The sequence below is a fragment of the Dermacentor andersoni genome, chromosome 8 (assembly GCF_023375885.2).
Source record: "Dermacentor andersoni chromosome 8, qqDerAnde1_hic_scaffold, whole genome shotgun sequence".
Taxonomy (NCBI): domain Eukaryota; kingdom Metazoa; phylum Arthropoda; class Arachnida; order Ixodida; family Ixodidae; genus Dermacentor; species Dermacentor andersoni.
In genome coordinates, this window is record NC_092821.1 from 133,210,931 (window position 1) to 133,233,852 (window position 22,922).

General features: G+C 44.6%; 2 protein-coding genes across 4 annotated transcripts in view; one reads left to right on the forward strand and one right to left on the reverse strand.

The window, feature by feature from the left end:
- LOC126525712 (TNF receptor-associated factor 3-like) overlaps positions 1-9,046 on the forward strand; it is a 26,924-nt gene extending 17,878 nt beyond the window's left edge. For 2 of the 3 annotated variants that reach the window (XM_050173626.3, XM_055067806.2), the window contains exons 10-12: positions 309-395; positions 2,215-2,475; positions 5,415-9,046. In XM_050173626.3, coding sequence (XP_050029583.1) covers positions 309-395; positions 2,215-2,475; positions 5,415-5,648 — 582 coding nt within the window. In that variant the 3' untranslated portion in view covers positions 5,649-9,046. The remainder of the gene's footprint in view (positions 1-308; positions 396-2,214; positions 2,476-5,414) is intronic. The other variant, XM_050173630.3, reaches the window with a different exon arrangement.
- Positions 7,959-22,592, reverse strand: Pdi (protein disulfide isomerase). The gene is made up of 7 exons (XM_050173631.3): positions 22,302-22,592; positions 18,644-19,113; positions 17,962-18,066; positions 14,666-14,791; positions 13,469-13,969; positions 11,777-11,866; positions 7,959-9,205 (listed from the first exon to the last, which is right to left on the reverse strand). The coding sequence occupies exons 1-7, from the start codon at positions 22,447-22,449 to the stop codon at positions 9,146-9,148; spliced, it is 1,500 nt and encodes a 499-aa protein (XP_050029588.1). The 5' UTR covers positions 22,450-22,592; the 3' UTR covers positions 7,959-9,145.
- Positions 22,593-22,922: the final 330 nt, after the last annotated feature.

The following is a 22,922-nucleotide window of genomic DNA, read 5'->3' on the forward strand; positions in this document are numbered from 1 at the left end:
GGCAGAAAATAAGGTGGCAAGCTTGATCAGTCTCGGACCAGCTTTTTCGCCTCAGCGAAAGCGAAAACTCATCCCGCTTCGCTGGAAGCTGCAGTGGTATGTAGACATTGAATATGGCACCCAAAGTGTCAGTGGCGATGCTAATTGACGTCATCAAACATTACCCTGTGATGTACGATAAAATTCAGCCTCTACGAGGACATGTTCCACAAGAGCGAGATTTGGATGAAGATTGCAGAGGAGCTGCTGATCGGGAAAAGGCGCAGCAGCGAAACTTTGCCATGTCCCAACTTCTGGCGCTTTTGCAGAGCCGGGTGAATGGGCGAATCCATCACCGCCGCTTCCGGGGTGACCGCTTCTCCAGCTGCTCCTTGTACACCACCAGAACACAACAGGTTAAAAGGATTAAAACTATTTATTGTCTTCTGTATTCATCATTAAAAATTAGTGTGGGTGAGTTGCCCGCAATCACTCCTTTCGATGATCAATGAATGAACATACTGCTTGTATGTCTGGTGACAAGCGTCACCACGTGCACAAATGTGCTCACAGTAGGCAAATATGGCGAAAGCAGTGGCGGTATGGCAAAACGAATGTGAACACTTTGGATATGTGCAGAACGTATGCCGGCTTTGGCATTTCCACTTTCTTTTCGCTGCCCTTGTAAGAACGAATCTTTACACATACGAGACCCTTGTCCATTTTTCTTGCTAAAATATTGGATGCACATTAGATTTCTATGTTATTTAGTAGCTTTAACGTTATCTCAGTGTCAGTATTCTACTTTGTGCGCATGGAAGGTAGGCTCACATATGATTTGGGGGCGTGGTAGAATTGGACAAATACTGCCAAATAAATCAGCGGTGTGTTTTGCCCTTTTCTCCATCTTCTTTACTCCTACCCACCATTTAAATCAATAAATTTTGTTAGTCATGTCAGGGTCGAATTAACGGCAGTCGACTGTACATAGTACATACACTTGAACATAATCCAGGACATGTTGCTGATGTCACCAGTAAGCTAAAGTGTCTCTATAGTAACATATTTACTCGATTCTAACACTTCTTCGATAACAACATGCACCTGATTTTTTTCCCAGCCACAAAAATGGAAAGTGTAATGCTCTTCACCATAATAATGCATGACATAATTTTAATGCTTGAAAAAAATACAAAATGCGATACCGTTGATTGCTACCTCACCAGATTTTTTTTTTTTGGTAAGAGAGAGAAATAGCTATTTGGCTCTCACTTCAAAAAAGTAAATTTATTGATCTGGGTCCCAGTGTATCACTCATCATCACTCTCTGGGCTTGGAAGGTGGGATTAGAGATTTTGGGGTTGGATTTGGACACCGAGTACTGCGATTTCGGTTCCATACTTGATTTAAATGTGCATGTCATATTTTAGTGAATCTTTCCTGGCAAAAAAAAAAAGGTAAAGTGCACGTTACAATCAAGCGAATTTGAAAACTGATATTGCAATAAAAAATTGCCATATGCCTGCTGTCACAGGATATGCCGCAGTAGGAGCCATTTTGGTATGTTCTAATTAAATTTAATTAAATTTGCTTCACACTTCACGAAAACTTGGTCTAGGTCTAGGGACTGAACCAGGAGGATAAACTGCTAGCTTTTTGAGGCAATCGATTTATCCTTCGATCTAACCAGGAGGCTTGTCAGATTGCAATTTGAGTCTGTAATGAGCCCTTTAGAAAAGTCCCCAGCTGGCTTTCCCGCATCTTGCCCGAAATATCGCTGGTCATTGCTAAAATGCTGACTAATGTGTGGCTAGTGCTTTGTTCTTGCTTTCTTTCATTCCTTCCCATCATATTTTAATGCACCGAAACAATAACAGTGCATTCGCTGCCCAGTTATCGCAGCCATTTGAACAGTCGGCAGGCCACCATATTTTGAGCAGTCGTGCATTGCGGAAAAACCGACCAGGCACTTTTCTAAAGGGTTGGCACAAATACTCTCCTACCTTCCTCTGTGAACAACTGCCGGATCTGAGCGTTTGAATATGAAGACATGTAGTTCATTTTCATCTGGTAAGTAAAACTTGCTGGTGAAGCCCAAGCCCACCTCTGTTTCCATATTATTTCTTCATAATTGCGTTACCCAGATGTATGCAGTCTCACCAGTTGTTCTTATCTACGCTGCAACTGTAACCTGAGTTGTCTCAGGCATGCCTTTTTGTTTATTTGCGCTAAAAGGATCAAGTCATGACTTGCCCGGATGGCCAGTTTCGGTGGCTCCTGAAGGAGTACTCGCGCGCCAAACGCCACCAACGCCACGGCACTCATCGCTATTCGTCCAGCCCGATCTTCTGCACCGGAAACCCCGGCTACTGGCTCCAGCTTCGGATACACCTCAACGGCATCGGCCAGAGCCGGAAGGGGCGTTTCATGGCTGTTCAGCTGGTCCTGCTTAGGGGCCCCAACGACTCTGAGCTCCCGTGGCCGTTTCGACACAGGGCAAGTCCAGAGTTCAATTCCGTAGATTTTGGGTGCGATCTTGTACGTGTTCCAAAATAGAAAGGAGGCGGTCCGTTCCACCGAGCCACACACGATTGGTCAATTTGAACCGTGACGTCAATTGTGACGTGATATCTGCTGTCAATCATTCCGTGTCGTCTGCTATCGGACGAAGGCAATGGAACGGACCGCCCATTTCGTGACGTAAAGAACGGACCACCTCTATTCGATTTTGGAATGCGTACAAGACCGCACCCCTTATCAACACGTGCAAGTTCTCGTAGAATAAATCCTACTCTTTGATAGTTTATGAGAGATTCAGGTTATTTGTTTACTCACCAGGCGCAACAGCACTGGAACTGTGAAAATGTGCTGAATTCTTTCTTTACACTTTTTCTTTATTGTTGTTATTGTTAATACGCTTTCAAATGCCTCTTTTTGCTTGTATTAATGTTTTAGTACCCTTGAATATAAACTGTATTCATGCTGTCGTGCACAACGCTTCCCAGGGTAAATTGAGCTCTCTATGGCAGCTTTTAGCCCTTAAGTCCATTTCTAGTGTAAGCTAGAAAAGGAAAGTTGATTTATTGATAGATCGATAATACAGCATAACATGTGTAATGCATACAAGCACAGCACATGATACACTGTAATACAATGTAACTCAGAACCTAATGCTTATCTGATGTATACAAACATGCAGCTGATATAGCAGACCAAACAATTCGTATCAATAGGCCGAATAAACCGAAAGTGAGAAACAAAAATGTACATTAATGATGCGATCACTTTCATTTGAGTTTGCAAAACACTGCAGCAGTTGTTTCTTTGTGAAGTGCCATGAACACCAGAAGCTGCATTTATTTGTTTATTTTTGAATTTATATTGTTTATTGATTATTTAGACCAAGCCTCCAGACACTATAAATTTTGCTAATCTTAGACACTGTCAATATGGGACGACAATGTAACAACATATGTGTGTTATCTGTTCACTCTTTCCAAGTGGTTCCAGTGTAGTAGTGACTGGAATGTCAGGTTTGAAGCTCGTGATTGTAATTGCTTTGAACTGAGTGCAGCTGCTTAGTTATCTTTTTGTTTACATTACATTGTGTCATGCTGGAATCAAAGTGTGGCAAACAAAACAGACACAGTAAAGCCATTTTTTCTATCTCACAACTGCTGTTCACGGTAAAATATCCATATTCTGGTGCTGATGCAACATCTCTGAAGCAGTGTTCCGCATCTGCCACCATGGCTGTGAGAGACTCTGGCTAATATTCCCAGGCATCCCAATTGTGAGTCAGAGAGAGTGAGCTGCATATATATAAATTTCTCCCCCATTGAGGGTGGGGGAGAGCGAGCTTAGTATATATGAACCACCCGCTCTTTTTCTGTTACTATTGAACACTGCTTTACCACCCTCCCCCTGTTATATTTTAACACTTCAACTTCCCTCATGTACCAGTTTTATCTCTGCTGTGCATCAAATGCATGTGCCAAGTGTACGCACCAGCTTATTCTCCACTGCACAAACTGTATGCACCAGCTTATTCTCTGCTGCGTACCAACTGTATGCGCCTGCTTATTTTCCACTGTGCACCAACTGTATGCACCAGCTTATTCTTTGCTGCGTACCAACTGTATGCGCCTGCTTATTTTCCGCTGTGCACCAACTGTATGCACCAGCTTATTCTTCACTGTGCACCAATTGTATGCGCCAGCTTATTCTTCACTGTGTACCAACTGTATGCACCAGCTTATTCTCCACTGTGCACAAACTATATTACCAGATTATTCTCCACTGTGCACAAACTGTGTACACCAGCTTATTCTCTGCTGCGTACCAACTGTATGCGCCTGCTTATTTTCCACTGTGCACCAACTGTATGCACCAGCTTATTCTTCACTGTGTACCAACTGTATGCACCAGCTTATTCTTCACTGTGTACCAACTGTATGCACCAGCTTATTCTCCACTGTGCACAAACTGTATGCACCAGCTTATTCTTCACTGTGTACCAACTGTATGCACCAGCTTATTCTCCACTGTGCACAAACTGTATTACCAGATTATTCTCTGCTGCGTACCAACTGTATGCGCTTGCTTATTTTCCACTGTGCGCCAACTGTATGCGCCTGCTTATTTTCCACTGTGCACCAAATGTATGCACCAGCTTATTTTCCTCCACCCCATTTGACATTTGGGTACAGTGAGACTAGTAGCCTTTTGTACCCAATAACAGGGTAGTAATTTGGGCAAGCAGGAACACCTCAGTCGTGATGGTGAATAGTGCACTACTCGAGCAAGGGACAGAAACAGCACTGTATCGTCCTTTCTTTTGTGTTTCTTCTGTCCCGTGTTCGCGTAGTGCGCTACTTGCGCATATATGCGCAAATTTGCGTATGCGCATATATTTTTTTAACTGCAATCAAGAAAAATAGGTTCAGTTCATCTAGACACTGCCAAGGAAAGCATTTACTGCCCCTACAAAGACAAGTCTCCTTGTCGAAACGTTGACTGCAGCAACATACGTTGTTCGACTATTAGTTGTAGATCACCTCAAGCCTCAGTCTTCTTGTAAAACTGTTTAGTTTGTTTCGACTCCCAGGGTTCAGTTAGCACCCACAAATTATACTTGGGAAAAGTGGACAGGGATCAGGCAGAGCAGAGTGGAGACAGTTTCCACTGTAGGTCAACTAGTAGAGCAATGCATGCATCATGTGGAGGTTGTGGGTTTGGCTCCCGCTACTTACAAGGTGCCATTTTTTCAACTTTCGACGTATCTCTATTTGATTACCATTCCTGCATTTCAATTAAAAAACGTGCTTGATTTCTCTTATGCTCCCTTTGTCGTCATGTAGTTGGCACAAACACTAAGTTATTAATTTTCTTGATTGTTCTGATTGTGTCGGTTCTGGTGCCGTTCGTCGCAACAGGTGACGGTGACCTTGCTGAACCAGAACGGGCCGCAGCACGTCAGCTACACCATAAACGACCCCAGCTTTCCGCGATCCCAGGGCGAACACACGGTGCCTTACGTCTGGCAGGAGTTCATCGCCTTCAGCGACCTCGAAGCCAACCCTGGCTTGGCTTGGAATGACAGCCTCCTTTTCGAGCTCACCGTGACACCACCGTCGCCACCACCGCCGGGATTGTACCCACCCCTGTGAACGTCCGTCCAGACGTATACTTATTAGGGCTGCTTTTAAGCCGTTCTTTAAGCGCATACTTTTGCTAGAATGTGCACGTAAGCTTGCTTCTCTGTTTACACTGTTACATTACAAAAGTGGTGTAATAGAATTTTTTAATATCGAATGTGGTAGATAACAAATTTCTACTGGCCGAGGCAGATTGCTCTATGATTCTGCACGATAACTTACAACAAATACATAATTGGCAAAACTTAATTAGCTAACTTAAAGCTGATCACTTTGGAGGACATGTTGCAAGTGAAGTGACACCAGCAACTTTGCAAGGCTCGCCCACTTGGAACCGATTTTGAAACTAGTGCATTCCGAGGCAAGTGCCCTCAAAGTTACGGCAGTGTAAACTGTTGTTCTTTCTTTTTGAACAAAACACCTTCTTAAGCAGTACAAGACAAACTTTACTGGAACACCAAAGCATTTCATTGCACAATTAATGCGTAGCTTGAAACTGGTGCCACGCTCAGTATTCCTGTTAAGATTGCCTTGCGAACTCACCAGTTCAATTTCAGAAGTTTCAGTATGTGCCCAAAGTGATGAGCTAAAATTTATATAGTAAGGTATCGTTAACTCCATTCCAACTTGTTGTCCAAATAATTTTGCCTCTCTCTGCTGTACAGCTAGTAATTGTGCTATCTCTACCACAGGCTATTTTTCAGTTTATGTTCGGATTGTTAAAGAAAACCGCGTATAGGCATGCCTCGCCTCTGCGAGCTGATAAGTACTACAGCCAAACTTGTTAAAATCAAGTCGCATCCCGCATGAAAATAATTTTATTATATTGAATATTCGTTTTTCACTGGTATCAGCGAGAAAACTTATATTTACTTTGTTGTATCCGATTAGTTATATCCACAATTGCTGCATAGGGGTTTGCCTGCTTCCCGACATTGCACATCTCAATGCATTCCGATACCACATAGCTAAGACTACTGTTAACGCATACACAGCTCAGCACTAAGTTCTCTGCACAACATTTATGACAGCATCAGTGAAATGTAGGTTAGGAACGACAAACATTCCCAGCTGCAGAGTATTTTATTTCACCACGAATGTACATGTACTTTCACAAGCAGTGGCGACGTTGGGAAAGACACTGCGTAAATGTGGCCAGACTACTCCCCACCTACGATACCCTAATTACAGTGGGAGTAAGGTGGCAGGATCAAAGGCCACTCAACTTATTAAGTATTATTTAGAATAGAAAGGTTTCATTACAGGAAAAGATGCCCAGTAACATGAAGATCCTAGACGTTATACGTATTTATCAGATTTTGATAACTGCCACCCATCATACTTTTGCTGGCCGTTTTCCTCCTGCAGGTAATATTGAAAACAATGCAGTTGATGTTTCATTCGTATTGAACTCGTTAAATGCGGCAGGGATTAATGGACATTTTCGTTTCTTCAGTACTTTATGGCTTGGTTTACAATTGGTCAGATTTACTGACATTTTACCTATGATTTGCCATTGAAAGGCTTTTTATTGTTTCAGTCCATCACACGTTGTCAGCAATAAAGTTTTGAAATACCATTTTGTGCACGTTTTGTCCATATATGGCACAAACATCAGGCTGTGCTTGAAGCAAAATGTTTTTTTGCTGTACTACTGTGATTATACGAGCCCTTATCAGTATTGTTCACATTTCATGTGTGGGAAGGTATGAACACACAAAATTTTGAGTGCACCTAATGTGCCGATATGCACTCAAAGCCAGTTATAACGAACAAGCTCATGCATCAAGAATAGTTCAGCATATCTGGTAATTCTATACACCGAAACACCTATAATGAACTTATGCATCCATTATATCCGGGCTCAACGGAGTCTTTTTTACTGCGACCAATAATAGGAATGCACAATAGGAGTGAAAAAGTTGACTAGTTTATGATGCACACTGCTTTTGTCACGAGATTTGACCAAGCACTGCAAAAATCTTAGTTTTAGAATGCCACCACCTCAGTTTTGCATTTCTGGCAAACAAACCATTCAGACAATGAAGATGTAGCTGCAGTCCTAGATGTGCGCAACTTTTTTTTCAACACCTACTGGTGTCTCAAAATGTTTGCATGGAGACTGTTACACTATCTGAAACTACAGGCTTATGTGGTCGAACATCCTGTAGCAGTCTTTGAAGACTAACAGAAGTTCACCTCTTCGAAAGTTTCACAGCAACGTGCAATACGTTCTTATAAATCTTGTGGTTCTTGCTTAAACGTGCCGCAGCTGATTTGTACCGTACAAGCCCAATAAAAGATGCGAACAAAGACGAGACATGAGTCGTGAAATGTTTTTATTTCTCATCTTTTAGCAGGACGCACATTTTCCGCAAGTTTCTGACATGTGGTAAATGCCCAGCAGACGACGATTGTGCGCGCAACCACAGCCACATTTTTTTTTTGACAGACGACACATCTGCTCACACACTCTTGCAAAAGAAAAATACAGGCCACTGCAATAAGGCAAGTGGCGTGGTCTAAAGAAATTTTACACTCACACAATCCCACCTGCTCCGTCCACATTTCAAAAGAAAGAAATTCTTTAAGTTAAAAAAAGAAAGCGAGGCAACAACTCCCAAATGAACCAACCACAGTTTGCAAGGTGACAAGCATAGCAGAAATAAATACGTAGTGGGGGCCTGTAACAAAAGCTTGTGCACAATGCAAAGACAAAAAAATGCCCGCGAGAAATAGGTGTCGCTCGTTTGTTTTTCTTGAGACCTTTTAAAAATAAATTGCACATGCGCCATCAGATAGTCGGGCCAAGCTTCAACTACTCCTTCTCTCAGCACAGCTTCGTGCTGAGAGTTGGTATCACGTGAGTGGTCCCTCTTAAAATTAAAAGAAAAACGGTACAAGAATACTACTACGAGGTTTGATGAGGATCGAGTGTACAAAAGCAACGGGAACAGACAGCGCAGTCTTTTTTTTTTCTTTGCAAAGCCACAACCCCATGACATAGTGCTCGTCAGTCACAACAGGGTTGCGAGAAAAAGCAGAAGCTCGAGATGCAGTTTGGTCGCTGCCTGAACCGAGATTGGAAGCACCCACTCAACATTTCCACGAGGTCCCTCCGCACGTTGACAACAGCGAATCACGGAAAAGTGGCGGCGAGTCACATTGAATACAGTAAAAAAAAATCAATGCTTTTTTTCCTTGTATGTTTGGACGACGACAACAGAGATCGGAAGGGTACAAAAAAATAATAAGAATTAAAAAGAAAGGAAACGTATCCCAAGACGTTGACGGTATGGTGAAGGAAAAAAAGCACGGGGAGGTGGCACTGGAGAGACGGGTATGACAATTGTGAGGCAAGGCTCGAAATGAATGTAGAACGCGTGACAAAGATTAAAAAAAAAAAACAACAGCATTAAGAAAGTAGAAAACATGGGAACATGGGGGTCGGGTTGGGGAAGGAGGTGAACTGAAGGAGGAAAGGTGGGGTGTTTGGCAAAGCCGTCTGCTCAAAGTTCGTCCCTCCGCTTGTCCTCCTTGTCTTCCTCCTCCTCCTCTTCCTCTTCAACCTGCAGAACAAGTGACGATGCCTGAAGGCAAATGCTCCCAAAACAAACATTTGAGGAAGAAGCCCAAACATGTACTGTATATGTATGCATTGTGTTTGTGTTAACAGGAGTTTACCATAGACTTGTGAATATCAGTGGAGATTTAAAACAAAAGGTGCACTAATGGCAGCATCCTGCAATGGTGTAATTACACTACCAACAGGAACAATGCTGACAGTAACAGAAGTTTAGTATAGCAGACATTTAGAACAGCAGGTGCATTAATGGCGATGTCTTGCGTTGCTGTGGCCAACTGCACAAAATGCGATCAACTTGTGTTGCCAGATTCGTGGTACGCGGAAACAAAAATGACTGAAGACTTTGCTGCTGCAAACATGCCAGTAGCAATAGAAGTAGAATGCTTGCAAGTGATTACGATGAAGGTCTCTGACCGTTCTGTTAAACATGGTGCCACAGGATGTCCACATTTGCACCGCTCATCGCACCTGCGACTTTAGATGTTCAGGTACATTGCCTAGTGATACCACATCCGCGATAGCAAGTCTACGATATGCCACGGCTTTCCTAACATATCCGACAGTCAGAGGAATCGATGGCAACAATGGGCCTGCTTTACATGGCCTTAATTTTGTCTGAGTTAATGTGTGGGCAGCATGTCGAGTTACGATGCATTTGCAAACACAGCGGTCGGTGTTCCACTGCATGTAATTACAGCGCAGCGTTGCTTAAAGTTTCTTGCACATTACTTGAACATGAGAAAGGTAATCCACTGCCTATCCTCCACATTATCCTAAGGCACTGACTATCCCCCCCCCCCCCCCTCCGTATGTTTAATATTTGGAAAGGTCCCAAGCCCTCAGCAGCAGGGCCTCTTCTGAGTCGAGACGCGCACTTGGCACCCCGATTCAGTTCTGGGTTGGCAGACATGAGCCTCGCAACATTTGCACAGCTGCAGGTTCCAATCATGCGATTGATGACACAGTCCAACAGAGGATTAAGAGAAGGAAAGAAAAAAAAAAGAGGAAAGCTCAGCCTTCTACTTTCCACCAAGAAAGAAAAAAAGAAAGAAAGAAAAAAAAAGCAGATGCGGATGCCAGGAGATGTGTACAGTGATGAAAGATGAGCGTGGCCAGCTAAGCACACAGATCCCATGTACTGTTGTTCAGCAAGCAGCCCCCCTTCTCCCTACCCCCCGCACCCAAGTGGCGGTCATTTATGTTTTTTTTTTCTGCGACACTAGCAGGAGGTTTCTTCTCAATATTGTAAAACGAGAAAGTTGGCTAGCAGGGCGCATGCTTAATGGGCTGCTTGAACTAGCTTGCTGAACAAACTTGCCAAACTAGACCTTCTGATTAGGCGCTTCTCAGTAACTGGCGAAGACTTCAGTGTCGTGATACTTAACCAGCGCTTTGTAAAATTGAGAAGCAAAGACCTATCGAGCTTTCATGCATGCATCTTCAGGCCTACACCTGCCAACCCATGAATTTCGAAATTCATAGAAATCCTGCGGACGTGACTGGAAAGGGGAAGAGAGAGCAAACAATGTTAAAATATCTTGCCCTAGGTAATAGTTTTTTGTGGAATACACATGCACTTTGTTGACGATATATATGGGTATGGGTGCATGTGTATGTGTGTATATAAACGGCTTCTTATATGATATGTAAACACACACACAACAGGTGACAACAAACTTGGAACAGCAGAGGCTGACAAGTAACATGACAAGTAACAAATGATGTTTAAAGGTTAAACCCCACGAAAGCGATCATGTGCGCGACGGCTTCGAGCGACAAAACGGGCCGTTGCTCGTACAGCTTGCTCGGTCTTGTCGCTCAATCGCGCCGGAAAATCTAGAATTCGTCGCCCGAAAGTGCTATAAGCGACTACCCAATAGCGCGAAGACAGAACTGGATGTACATTAGTCAAGTACTACCGATTGTCGCACGGAACGAGCAAACGACCAAATTTTGATATGTGCAAGGATAAGAACCTATTGCAAGAAGTTAAATATTTTATGCTGCTCTTTACAGCAAAACACATCAACCTAAAATAATAAAGCATGCGTCGCACCAAGTTGCGGCGCGCATTTGCTGCCCTTGTATCAGCAACACCGAGGAGACGTCGCCGAAAGCATTTGCTCGCGTGGGGTCCGACTTGTAGGTGACAAGCGAACGTGACAGCCATCTCCATCGCGTCACTTGTCACAATCAAGAGTGTTTGCAAGGGGTTTATTCTTAAGACTTCGCTATTGCAGATTTCACCTGCTTAAGGAACTGCAAGTATTGAATAAATTTGCTAGTTTGGCACATAACGTCCTGTACTGTCGCTGGAGGGTGGTGCAAGTACCATCACAACTTTGTTCTGCAAGCTTTTTTTTAAAATCGTGTGCTGCCCCATACTTCACCGCCTTCAAAAGTATTCCATGTATGGAATTTATTTTTCACAGAACATGATGCAACATTCACGAAATCATAGAACAAGCTCCGACACACAAACTTTACGAAAAAAATTGGTAGAGCCAGCAGGTGTGCAAGCCACACAACCTGGGCCGAAACAACAAAAACTCACCTCCTCAGGAGGCGCCTGGCCGTACTCGCCGTTGGTGTCGAGGAACTTTGAGAGACCCTCGAGTGTCCGCTCGCCATTGTACTGAACAACCTGTAAAGAGAAAAATTTGCAAAATTGACGGTGAATAAGATGGCAAGAACGCTGGTATCCCACGCAAACCAAAGAGAAAGTCAGAATTATTTTTTTCCTAGTTCCAAGCATGCGGTTCAAAGTTGTTTACACAAACCCCATGGGAAATGCAAGTGCTGGCAAGAAAATGGAAAATCCATTTCGCGAAAGACATAATTAGTGTACAGGTTGAAGACAACAAACAAACGAGGCATTTACCCGGCACGAACTACAGTGCAACTTCACAAAAAGCCAACTGAAAAAGAAAAGGTGAAAGAAAATACACTTAATGGTGACAGCTAAGAAATGTCCACGCTGCCCCGAAAAGAAACTCAAGTGGGCTTCGAGAATACGTGAAAATGTTTGAAATTCGAAAAGTGACTACAGTGTGAGAAAGGGCAGGAGCACTAAAAATGACAAGATGACTGTGCTTCTGTGGTACTCAATCTTATTAGACAGCATAACCTTTGTTAAAAAGGACTGTGTCCTTTACTGTATTCAAGCTCCATTCTGACCACGGCAAAAAAACAGTCTGCCGTCAGTCAATGTCCGTGTCATCCCTTCTGACCTTAAAGCCCTGCCCCGAAGCGCTCTTCAACAGAATGTCTTGACATTCACAATGTAATCACTTTCAAAAAGCTTTTGATTGACAAACTGAGGGAGGCTATAATGCAAACAGCAGTGAAATCTCACACGAGCTCAATTTTTAAACATATATGTTTTGCAACCAAACCAGAGCTGCCATGTAGCAACAGCAGACTTTTAATTAACTTCAATCTGGTCTATTAATAAAGTAACAGCAGGTGCCAAGGGAAGGAGAATGCAGTTAAGAGTGGCAAACTGATGAGATTTTTAGATTAGATTTAGGTTAGATGCAGTCTGCTCATGCAAGACCAGGGTAATTGGAGATTACTGCTGAAGGCCTTTCTGCCTTACAATGGACATTGGCTGATGATGAAATAGGCAGATTATGTGGGCTCCTGGTAATCAGGTACCAGGTAAGAGGTATCCGATAAATACAAGCTATAAATACATGCTAGACTTATGCTAGGCTAGATTAAGAGGAATATCATGCCTGTGCACTGATGATGAAATGGATAGACAGATTGCATAAACTGACTGGTTATACAGGTGCTACATAGATTAAATAAATTACATTCCGAGGTATTACGTGACAAAACTACGATAACACGAGACAAAGCGGGGGACACCAGTTTAGTTTTGACCACCTGGGGCTCTTGCACCTAAGCATTGTTGCCATTTTGTCCCTCTCGAAATGGAACCGCCGTGACAGATCGAATCTGCGACCTCATGCCTCATTACATCGCAGCGCCTGCGCTACCAACTAAACAATCTGATGAACTGGACAAGCAGACTGCATGGACCAACTGTTGATCAGTTAGTGGACTGATCACACATATAGATAGGTACAGATTAGACAGATGGACAGACGCAGACTAGATAGACAGGAAGATGGATAAGGTCCGAGTGCTGATGATGAAATGGACAGATGGATTGCATGAAATAACTTAGTACCAGAGGGTTAGCATGCATGTTCAGAAGCATTACTGCAGAGTCCCATACCTCGTTGCTTTCCTTCTTGTAAAGCTTGATGGTGGGGAAGCTGTCAACCTTGGTGTGCTCGAGCTCGTTGGCCGTGGCGTCCATCTTGACGATGAGCACGTCATCGCGGTCCTTGTACTTCTCGGCCAGCTCGTCGTAGATGGGCGCCAGCTGCTTGCAGTGGCCGCACCAGGGGGCGTAGAACTCAACCAGAACATCCTTGGTCTTGTCAAAGACGACCTCATCGAAGTTCTTCTGCACCACCACCTTGACGGGGTGCTTGTCCCAGTCATCAGGCAGCTCCTGGGACAGCAGGCTCTGCTTGATGGTGCCGTCGAGCACACCCTTGACGAAGGCCTTGATATCCTCGGCCTTGAGCGAGTCCGTCTCTGGCTTGAAGCGGGTCATGTCGCCCTCGAGCTTGATGAACCGCAGGGCGGGAACCTGGTCCTTCTTGAGGCCAAAGAACTCGAGGATGCGCTCGTGGTCCTCATCATCAACGTCGATTGTCACGAAGAGAACCTGCAATGAGGGGAGAAGTCAGCGAGAGTTGTGACAGTGCACGGTCGAACCTTGCTTGTTATAACAAGTTGTATAACAAGTTATAACAAGTTGTAAAGATATAACAAGTTATATCTTTATTATATGTAGTACCCATTGAAAACATGCACGCAGATATCACCCGAAAAAATTTAGCAAATGTTAGCCTTCATTCATATAAAAAGTCAGGTCAAAAACAAGTTCCTACTCTAAGTTTTTGCCAGGAGAGCAACGGTTACACGACAGAATACAAAGAGTGAACAAAGAATCAAACTCTCTATCGGGAGAGCTTATGTGTCAAAAATGAAGCAAGACTAATAACACAACAGCTGCGAGCATGATTGGCAGTCGTTAAACCTAATCCCACAGGCAAGTCTATCGGTTATTCCCACAGGAGTCTCCGATTGTTACAGAGCAATCGCTGACAATTACATGAACATGTAGTCTGTACAGCGATGCCTGCATTGCTTCCGCAACCTTGGTGTTGCGACCTAGTGTGCTTGGTTGCATTACAGCAGATTGACAGCAAGACAATGTGGCCTTTTTTTTATTTATTATTATTGTATCATTTTTACATCTCAACCTTCGGCTAATAGTAGCTATTTCAGATGTTGCACATGAATTCAATCAGGGCAAGGCGCCCGCGACAGTTATTGCTGCAAAAAAATCATCGCTTACCTCATGCCTGAAGGCAGCGGCAGCCTCCTTGAAGTTTTCCAGAAGGTCCTTGAAGTCTGCACTCTTCTTGCTGATGAAAAGCAGGTTGTGCTGACGAATCTGGCCACTGAACACATTCTGAGCACTCTGAAACAAAATCACGAGGCAGGCAGTTAGCGAAGTGTCACCATGTGGCAAACTACTTCTCTGTCCACCAGGCAATCACGGCACACGCACACTCAGAACATTCTATGGACACATCACAGACAATTAGGCTTGTGCAAACAGTAATTTTTTGAGATCGAATTGAACACGAATCGCATAGTGTCAAAAGCAAAACAAATATTGGTGCAATAGCTTTCAAATAATGAAGGCATTTTCACCATCATTGCGAAGCGATGTTCCTATCCCAGTTTCCACAATGTTAGCAAGTTTGTCACAACGTACAATGTTATGGAGCATTGTTCGCATCCAGAATTATTCAGAGAAAGTGAACAACTGCAGTTTACAAGGAAAAGTATGGCCCCCCAAGCGATACTATATAGTATGCTGCACACTGCGTACTGCAACTGCAAGGGTCCCGGAAAACTGGAAGAATGCAAACATTATACTAATCCACAAAAAGGGAGACATTAAAGAACTGAAAAATTACAGACCTATTAGCTTACTCCCAGTATTATATAACATATTTACCAAAATAATCTCCAACAGAATAAGGGCAACACTGGACTTTAATCAACCAAGGCAACAGGCGGGCTTCAGGAAAGAGGATTCTCTACTATGGATCACATCCATGTCATAAATCAGGTTATCGAGAAATCTGCAGAGAACAATCAGCCTCGCTATATGGCTTTCATAGATTACGAAAAGGCATTTGATTCAGTAGAGATAGCAACAGTCATAGCGGCATTACGTAATCATGGACTACAGAACGCTTACGTAAATACCTTGTAAAATATCTACAGAGATTCCACAGCCACCTTAATTCTACACAAGAAAAGCAGGAAGATACCTATAAAGAAAGGAGTCAGACAAGGAGACAATCTCTCCAATGCTATTCACTGCGTGCTTGGAAGAAATATTCAAGCTATTAAACTGGGAAGGTTTGGGAGTAAGGATCAACGGCGAACACCTCGGCAACCTTAGATTTGCCGATGATATTGTTCTATTCAGCAACACTGCGGACGAGTTACAACAAATGATTGAGGACCTTAACAGGGAGAGTAAGAGTGGGGCTGAAGATTAATATGCCGAAGACAAAGATAATGATCAATAACCAGGCAAGGGAACAAGAATTCAGGATCACCAGTCAGCCTCTAGAGTCTGTGAAGGAGTAAGTTTACCTAGGTCAACTAATCACAGTGAACCCTGACTATGAGAAGGAAATTCACAGAAGAATAAAAATGGGTTGGATCGCATAAGACAGACATCGTGAGCTCCTGACTGGAAGCTTACCGTTATCATTGAAAAGGAAGGCATACAATCAGTGCATTTTACCGGTGCTGACATATAGGGCAGAGACTTTGAGACTGACAAAGAAACTTGAGAACAAATTAAGGACTGCACAAAGAGCGATGGAACGAAGAATGCTAGGCATAACTTTAAGAGACAGAAAGAGAGCGGTTTGGATCAGAGAACAAACGGGTATAGACGACATTCTAGTTGACATGAGGAGAAAAAAATGGTGCTGGGCAGGTCATGTAATGTGTAGAGGAGATTTTCCCTTTAACAAGGGTCATCTCGGAGTGCTCCATCAGCACTACAAAGGCTGTGCAAAAAAGCAACTAACCGTTATTGTAAGCACAAGCTAGCTGTACTCGTAGACAACTTTCTGCGGCAATGAACACAAAAGCTACAGGGGCAGGGCTTCTGCACGTGTTACTGCGTCGAGAATGCCAGTAGCGTTTGACAGTGCATTTGGTTCCTTGAAACAGATACTGAATCGGCAAGGCTTCCACGTGCGACAGCTTTGCATTTGCCCAGACACATGAGAGAAAAGCAGAAACATCATTTAACACTCCAGTGGTGCGCTTTGTCTCAATTTGACATTGTAAACAGGGTGTTTATGTTCTCTTTCCTAGCTAAAACCAACAAGGAAGGAAATGTGGGACTTCTCTTTCTTAGAAGCTACTCCGGTAACTGCTGCATATGGCGTGGACACGCCGGCCCTATACTGAAAGGGATCTGTGATCTGGGGACAGAGGGACAGCTTCGTACGAGTGCGCTGCGTTTTCGCCACTTAGCTCGCACTGAAGCGAGAGTCAGCACGAAAGTAAATTTGCTGGCTGCTGCTGCCGCACTTCCTCACTCCAGCGTTTTGACAGCGAGTGTGCGTGGCGATCGAGCGAAATATGTTCATATTTGCTTGTCCATGCGTGACACCATGCTTGTTAATTTAGTTAGTAGGCAAATTATTACAAGCTTATACAACCGATAGCTCTACTATCCTTACTTCGTATAGCTGTCGGCTAATTTGCTATCACAATCGATGTGTTGCCTTTCGGATGAAACTAACTTTTTCTAAAGCTATTTTTACACAATAGACGAGGGAGATTCCAAAGCACTTAATACGCAACTTTCTGGTGTAACATCAAACTATCCAAATCTGTTTTTATTAAAAACCCACAATTAGCCCTTCGCAATAGGTCAAAATGGCTGAGGCCTCGCCCATACAGGCATAAAAACAGATTGGAATAGTTTTACGTTATGCAGGCCCTGGAGACAGACGTTCACCCGCCGAACCCGCTGTTGCGTGCGCCTTCCTAGTATCTAGTTTGTTTGCAGCCTACTTTTCGTTGTTTTGCGCCTCAGCGAGGGTGCACCGCACCGCTCAGCCTGCTCAAGTGTATTCCAACGCAGTCTAATTACAGCCGCCCTGGCTGTTCCGACAGCAGTGACGAAAGCCGGGAGTGGCTGCGCGCACGCCGGCCACTTGTGAAAAGTCCAGTGTTGTGAGCGCGAAAATTATGAGAAACTCTGCGGGAGGCACTGTCGCACGGCGTGCGGAACGTGAACGGCTGCACTCTTTTTCGGATAACGAATCCACTCGCTGCTCGCGACCACTGGCGGAGCACATGTGCCGAAGTCACTCTGACGCAGCTTGGCGAGATTTCGGACAATTTTCTGTCTTCTGGCACGGTTTGGTGCGAGAAAATGCGTTTGTATCAAAATGGCACAATTGGCATAGGAGTCCCACCCGTGTGTGTTATACCGAGGCTTGACTGTATTCCAACTCCCTCACCCACACCCAAAACTAGCTATATGCGAGCCCTCACTAAACTTGGCAAGCGAGTTGTAACAAGGCATGCAATACTCACTTCATGTGTGAATTCCACAACCAGAGGCAGGCTGTTCAGCTGAACAAAGGTTTGCACGTTCTCCGAGGTGACCTCCTTGTCGAGCGTGTTCTTGCCCTCGTCGAACTGCAAAAAAAAGGGTTGAGAACATCAATGTCTGCTTGGTGCACAAACAGGAACGTGCTCACTGATGGTAAAAGCTGCTATTATTAAAATCATGGTCATTTAGCTAACCATCGACGTGTGAGAGAAGTACACAAAACAAGTTTGTAATGTAAACCAGCTGCCAGAGAATGTGCAGCCCAAGTTAAGCTAACAGCCACTATCGTTAATAGAACGACAGAAATTTTGATGTGTTGGTTTTAAAAGCAACAGAAAACAGTTGGAGCCAAACAGTGGTCACACACACACACACGCACACACACGTGCACGCGCTAAAATTGTGGCACATTTTTATCCTTGTCTGCAACTCTCAAAATGCAGATGTAGCCAAGGTTCCATACGATTCGGTTGAATTCCATACATTTGCGTACTTTTCCGACTAGCTTTTGCCATATTTAGCTTCTGAATGCTGTAGTATATTAGGTAGGTGCCCCAACGAATGAGTGAGCCCTACTAACAGACAATGGTGACCAATATTTACGTGCACATCGTGAATCTTTCACAGCCAGATTGCAATTATTCAACGAAATACTGCACTGACCTTCTTGAAGAGCATCACTCCGTCCTTGTTTGCGCCCAGCTCCTTGTAGACAACATCGTCTGAGGTGATGGCAAACACGTGCCTGTCGACAGCATCCGCAGCCAGTAGGAACTGCTTCGCCTCCTCGCTAGTCTGGTCCTTGAAGAAGCCCACGACGGTGACCTCCGCGCTGTCTACGAATGCCTTGGCCTCATCGGCGGTAGCAAGTGGCTGTGCCGAAGGTCCGGTCTTCTTCTTGAGCCAGCGGACCATATCCTCGGCCGTACGGCCACCCTTGTATTCGAGCGGCTTGCCGTCACGGAAGAACTTCAGCGTTGGGTAGCCATGCACATCGTGCTGCTCGGCAAGCTGGCTCTCAACGGTGGCGTCCACCTTGGCCAGCTTGATGTCCGAGCCTTCCTCCTCAAGCAACTTGGCTGCCTTGGCATAGTCTGGTGCCATGGCCTTGCAGTGTCCGCACCAGGGGGAGTCTACAAATTCGGCAAATTGTTTCATTTTTAGCAAACTGGATACAGAGCCGACCACGTGAAAGACTACACAACACAGTGTTGTAAATTTCAGACTAACTTCATAGCACCAGAGCGCTTTCTAAGCTTACACACCATCCCACATTTTGCAACTAACATTCCACTTTCTTCAGTGTCCACCCTCGTTTCTCTAATGGTCTCAAATGGCCGCCATACAGCGTCCTAGCAGTGCTACAAATGTTAATAAGTAGTCTTACCAGTGATAATTAGGCTTCACTGTATCCCCAACGGAGCATGTTACACTCTAAGTAAGGTTTAGCTTGTCTTGTATGGTCTTCGAAGCACTGGCAAATTGCTCCAAAATGACCACAAACACGCCACATGAGATCATGCTTGTTCTTCAATCACCGACTTCGACAAGTCCGCTTGTATATCCTTACTATTACCTTCCTCCGGGCCACACTGCTTCAGCACTGTGTTGCCTTGAAATATATGCTAACCTTGAATGTGGTGTGCAAACAATGCACAGTGTTCTAACCTAGTGCTTTATCTATGCTGCACCGGTGCTATCAAATCACTTCAGATAACAGGACAAGTCATATCCTCCAAAAGCCTACGGAAACTGCCAAAATTTGTGGCTAATGCCTCCTTGCTTGGCTCTGGAAAGTATAATGTCCCAGGGCTATGGAAGAGGACAAGACCACAGGGCACAAGCCTCCAACGAAGGCCTGGATGCAGGCGGAGCGACCTAGTGGCCAAGTTAGTCCTAACCCATATACAGTAAATATGTCAAGCAGACTCCTAGCACCCTTTTTGGGATGTTCCTCTTAATTCCAGCTAGAATGCCATGCAATCTCGCACCAACACGCACTTGTCCACAGAACCGTCTGTGCCAGGCAAGCATAATGAAACGATTACTTTCATTCTTATGGTACACCACTTGCGAGTAGGCGACTGATCACACAGGCAAAACACTATTGGGACCAGTGATGAAAGCCTTTCAGAGGGACCAAAACTGCTATAGAACAGTTGTCGTTGGGCACACAAGTTTACGGGACACAAGTTCCATGACAAATGTCAATTTCTGCTTTATTAAGGCATGGCGCTCTTTACTTAATGGATCACTGTGCAGGTTACAGAAATCGCTACAGACTGCAACTTTGAATTTAAGGTTATGTGACCAGGCTTCACGAGAATTCAGCTTTTCTTTTTTTGCAAATCCCACAATCTTTTGTGGCAGACTCTACATCCTTTTGGCCCTGCTTTTGTGCCAATATTATTCCTATCATATGCCAACCTTTTCTCAACAGCTTACTTCAGCCTGATCTACTTATGTGCAAGGTTATGCTCAAGAATAGGGTAACATGTGTTAATTACTATACAGTCTTTGCTGGAGCTTTACATTATGTGGTGGTGCACACACATGGGACCCCATGTTATAAACACTGAGCTGTACCTAATTGTGAAACACCACGGGTACAATGTCAGCCCCTGTTTAAACACAAGCACATTTGCTATGCCTAACTTGGCATGCATACTTTTGGCAAAGCCCATACATGCCCTACCTTATTTAAAACATGTGTTACGAGAGTAAAAATGAAGGAGGTGGACCCGTGACATATGAATGGGAGCCAGTTGCTTATGAACTGGTTCATGTATGAGCAAATGCAGTAAGAAGACTATCTTGAACATTTGCAGGTGCAAAATCAATGGTGTCATCTGTGCTTTAAGAACTGGGCCAGCCAGTTTAGATCAGTCGATTCCTTGATTCACCTTATGTGTACAGAGAAAACAGACCCGTGCGACTATCATTTAACACTGGTTCTCCGAGTGCACTACTTGGAAATACGATCAATGCTACTTTGAACTCTTAAATTAGGAGATATATGCAAGACATCAGCAAACCATGATGCTCCTGATCTAGCAGTGCAAAATACTCCATGTACAACTGCTAACATGCAGGGCAGCCCTTGCAAGTTTCCTGGACTCATGCTTGCACTGCAAGATTTAAGTGGGGTACATAAAATTTTAGTTTGCAAGCCATAAACAGGGGCAGTTAAAACTGCAAGCAATTACAGACTACAACTAAAAAGAAAGCATTGTAAATCAGCTTTTCAATTAAGGTGAATTAGCATATGGGCGCATGGTTAATTGACTATTGAGTTCTTATGGAGCAAGAGCCAGTTCTGGCCAAAGCGTGCGAAAGGGCGCCAAACCAAAAGGGGTCTAGTTACAAATGAACAACGGGCAAACAGGAAGACTGGACTGCGAAAGTCCACTAACATTACGGCTAGTCGAGCAATGAGGTAGACGGCCGCATCTAAAGATAACTGTCTGCAAGGTCGCGCGCGTCTTCGAAAACCTGTTCAGGTCGCTTTCTGCGAATGACGGTGAACAAATGGTGTCATCAGTCAAGACTCGGAATTAGATTTCGCAAGCGACCGCGACAAAGTGCTATAAATCCGGACCGGCTGTACACGTCCAAGTTCCTTTTAATTGAATCGGAAAGAGCGAAAGAAACGGAATTGATAATACACGCTCGTTTTTCTGGTCCCGGGCGTCGTTTCACTTCTCAACGTCACGCGAGTCGAACCGGCGGAATCCGTGCGATTCGACGTCGCTACGAGAACCGAATCGGTCTGTGTGGGCGGCAGAAAGATAAGTCAACCCGTGGATAATCTGCGACAAGGCAGAGAGTTTAGATAGCAAACGTCCGATTAGGTGTTATGAGAGACTTCGTGGCCGAAGTGACGTGCCACGCGGCGAACCCCGGTGTGAAAAGAAAAGAAAAGGCGGTACGCAGGATCAGCAGATATTGCGGCGACGCGTGTCCGCCACCGGTCAACGCACTGAAGCGGCCAGCGGATGGACCGTCCTCCGGTTCGACGCTTTCGAGCCGTTGTGGCGAAAAAAAAAATAATAACACGAAGGCGTGCCGAAAGGCTTCTAAAGACGGCGCCGGCTACGCGTTTACATTATTTGAAGGCCAGCACGACTTCACGAACTCCCCCAGTCATCCCAACTTCCGCGAACTCACCCCTAGGCGGAAAGCCCGTTTACTTTACACGGACCACTGACGCCTATCACAAGACGAAATGGCCAAACGGTATCGTTCTACACCACAACTTAGCGCGGTAACATTTTCGCGACAACGAGGAAAATGCGACGATGCCCTTTTTTGTCATACTCACAGAACTTGACAAACACATGCTTGTGGTCCTTGATGCCCTGTTCGAAGTTGCTCTGTTTCAGGATGAGCACGCTGTCTTCAGTCTCGTAGTCTTCGCAGCTGATCGCCGCTATGCAGCACAATAAGCTGATTAATCTTAGAGAAATCATGGTGTATTTTCGGAGACCCGAGTCCACAAGTGAAATAACGGCCCGGCCGCACACGCACCACCTCTCTTTCCTAATCCCCACACGAGTGTGACAAGACAATCCCCACGACACGAACGTGGCACTTCGAGAGCCCGACCCCCCGCTTCACGGCGCATGCTCAATTTATGGGAGTCGCCATACTCGTGTTGTAGCACCATTGGCGCATTCGCCGTCACGTGACGGCGCGGTTTAAAAAAAAAAAAAAAATCTGGCGAAAAAGTTTGAGGGTGTTGCGAGTCTAGTGCATCAGTTTGTAACACTGTCCGCAGAACACACTCTTGCGGAGACATTTGGTCCAATAAGCTTAATTAGTTCGAGACATTCGTACAATACGCCGAGCACGAGGCAACGCCGCGCGCGCATAGGCGCGCGCATGTAAGCGGCCGCGCGCTGCCAAGGTGCATGTAGTTTACGTTCTCTTTACAAGTTAAAAA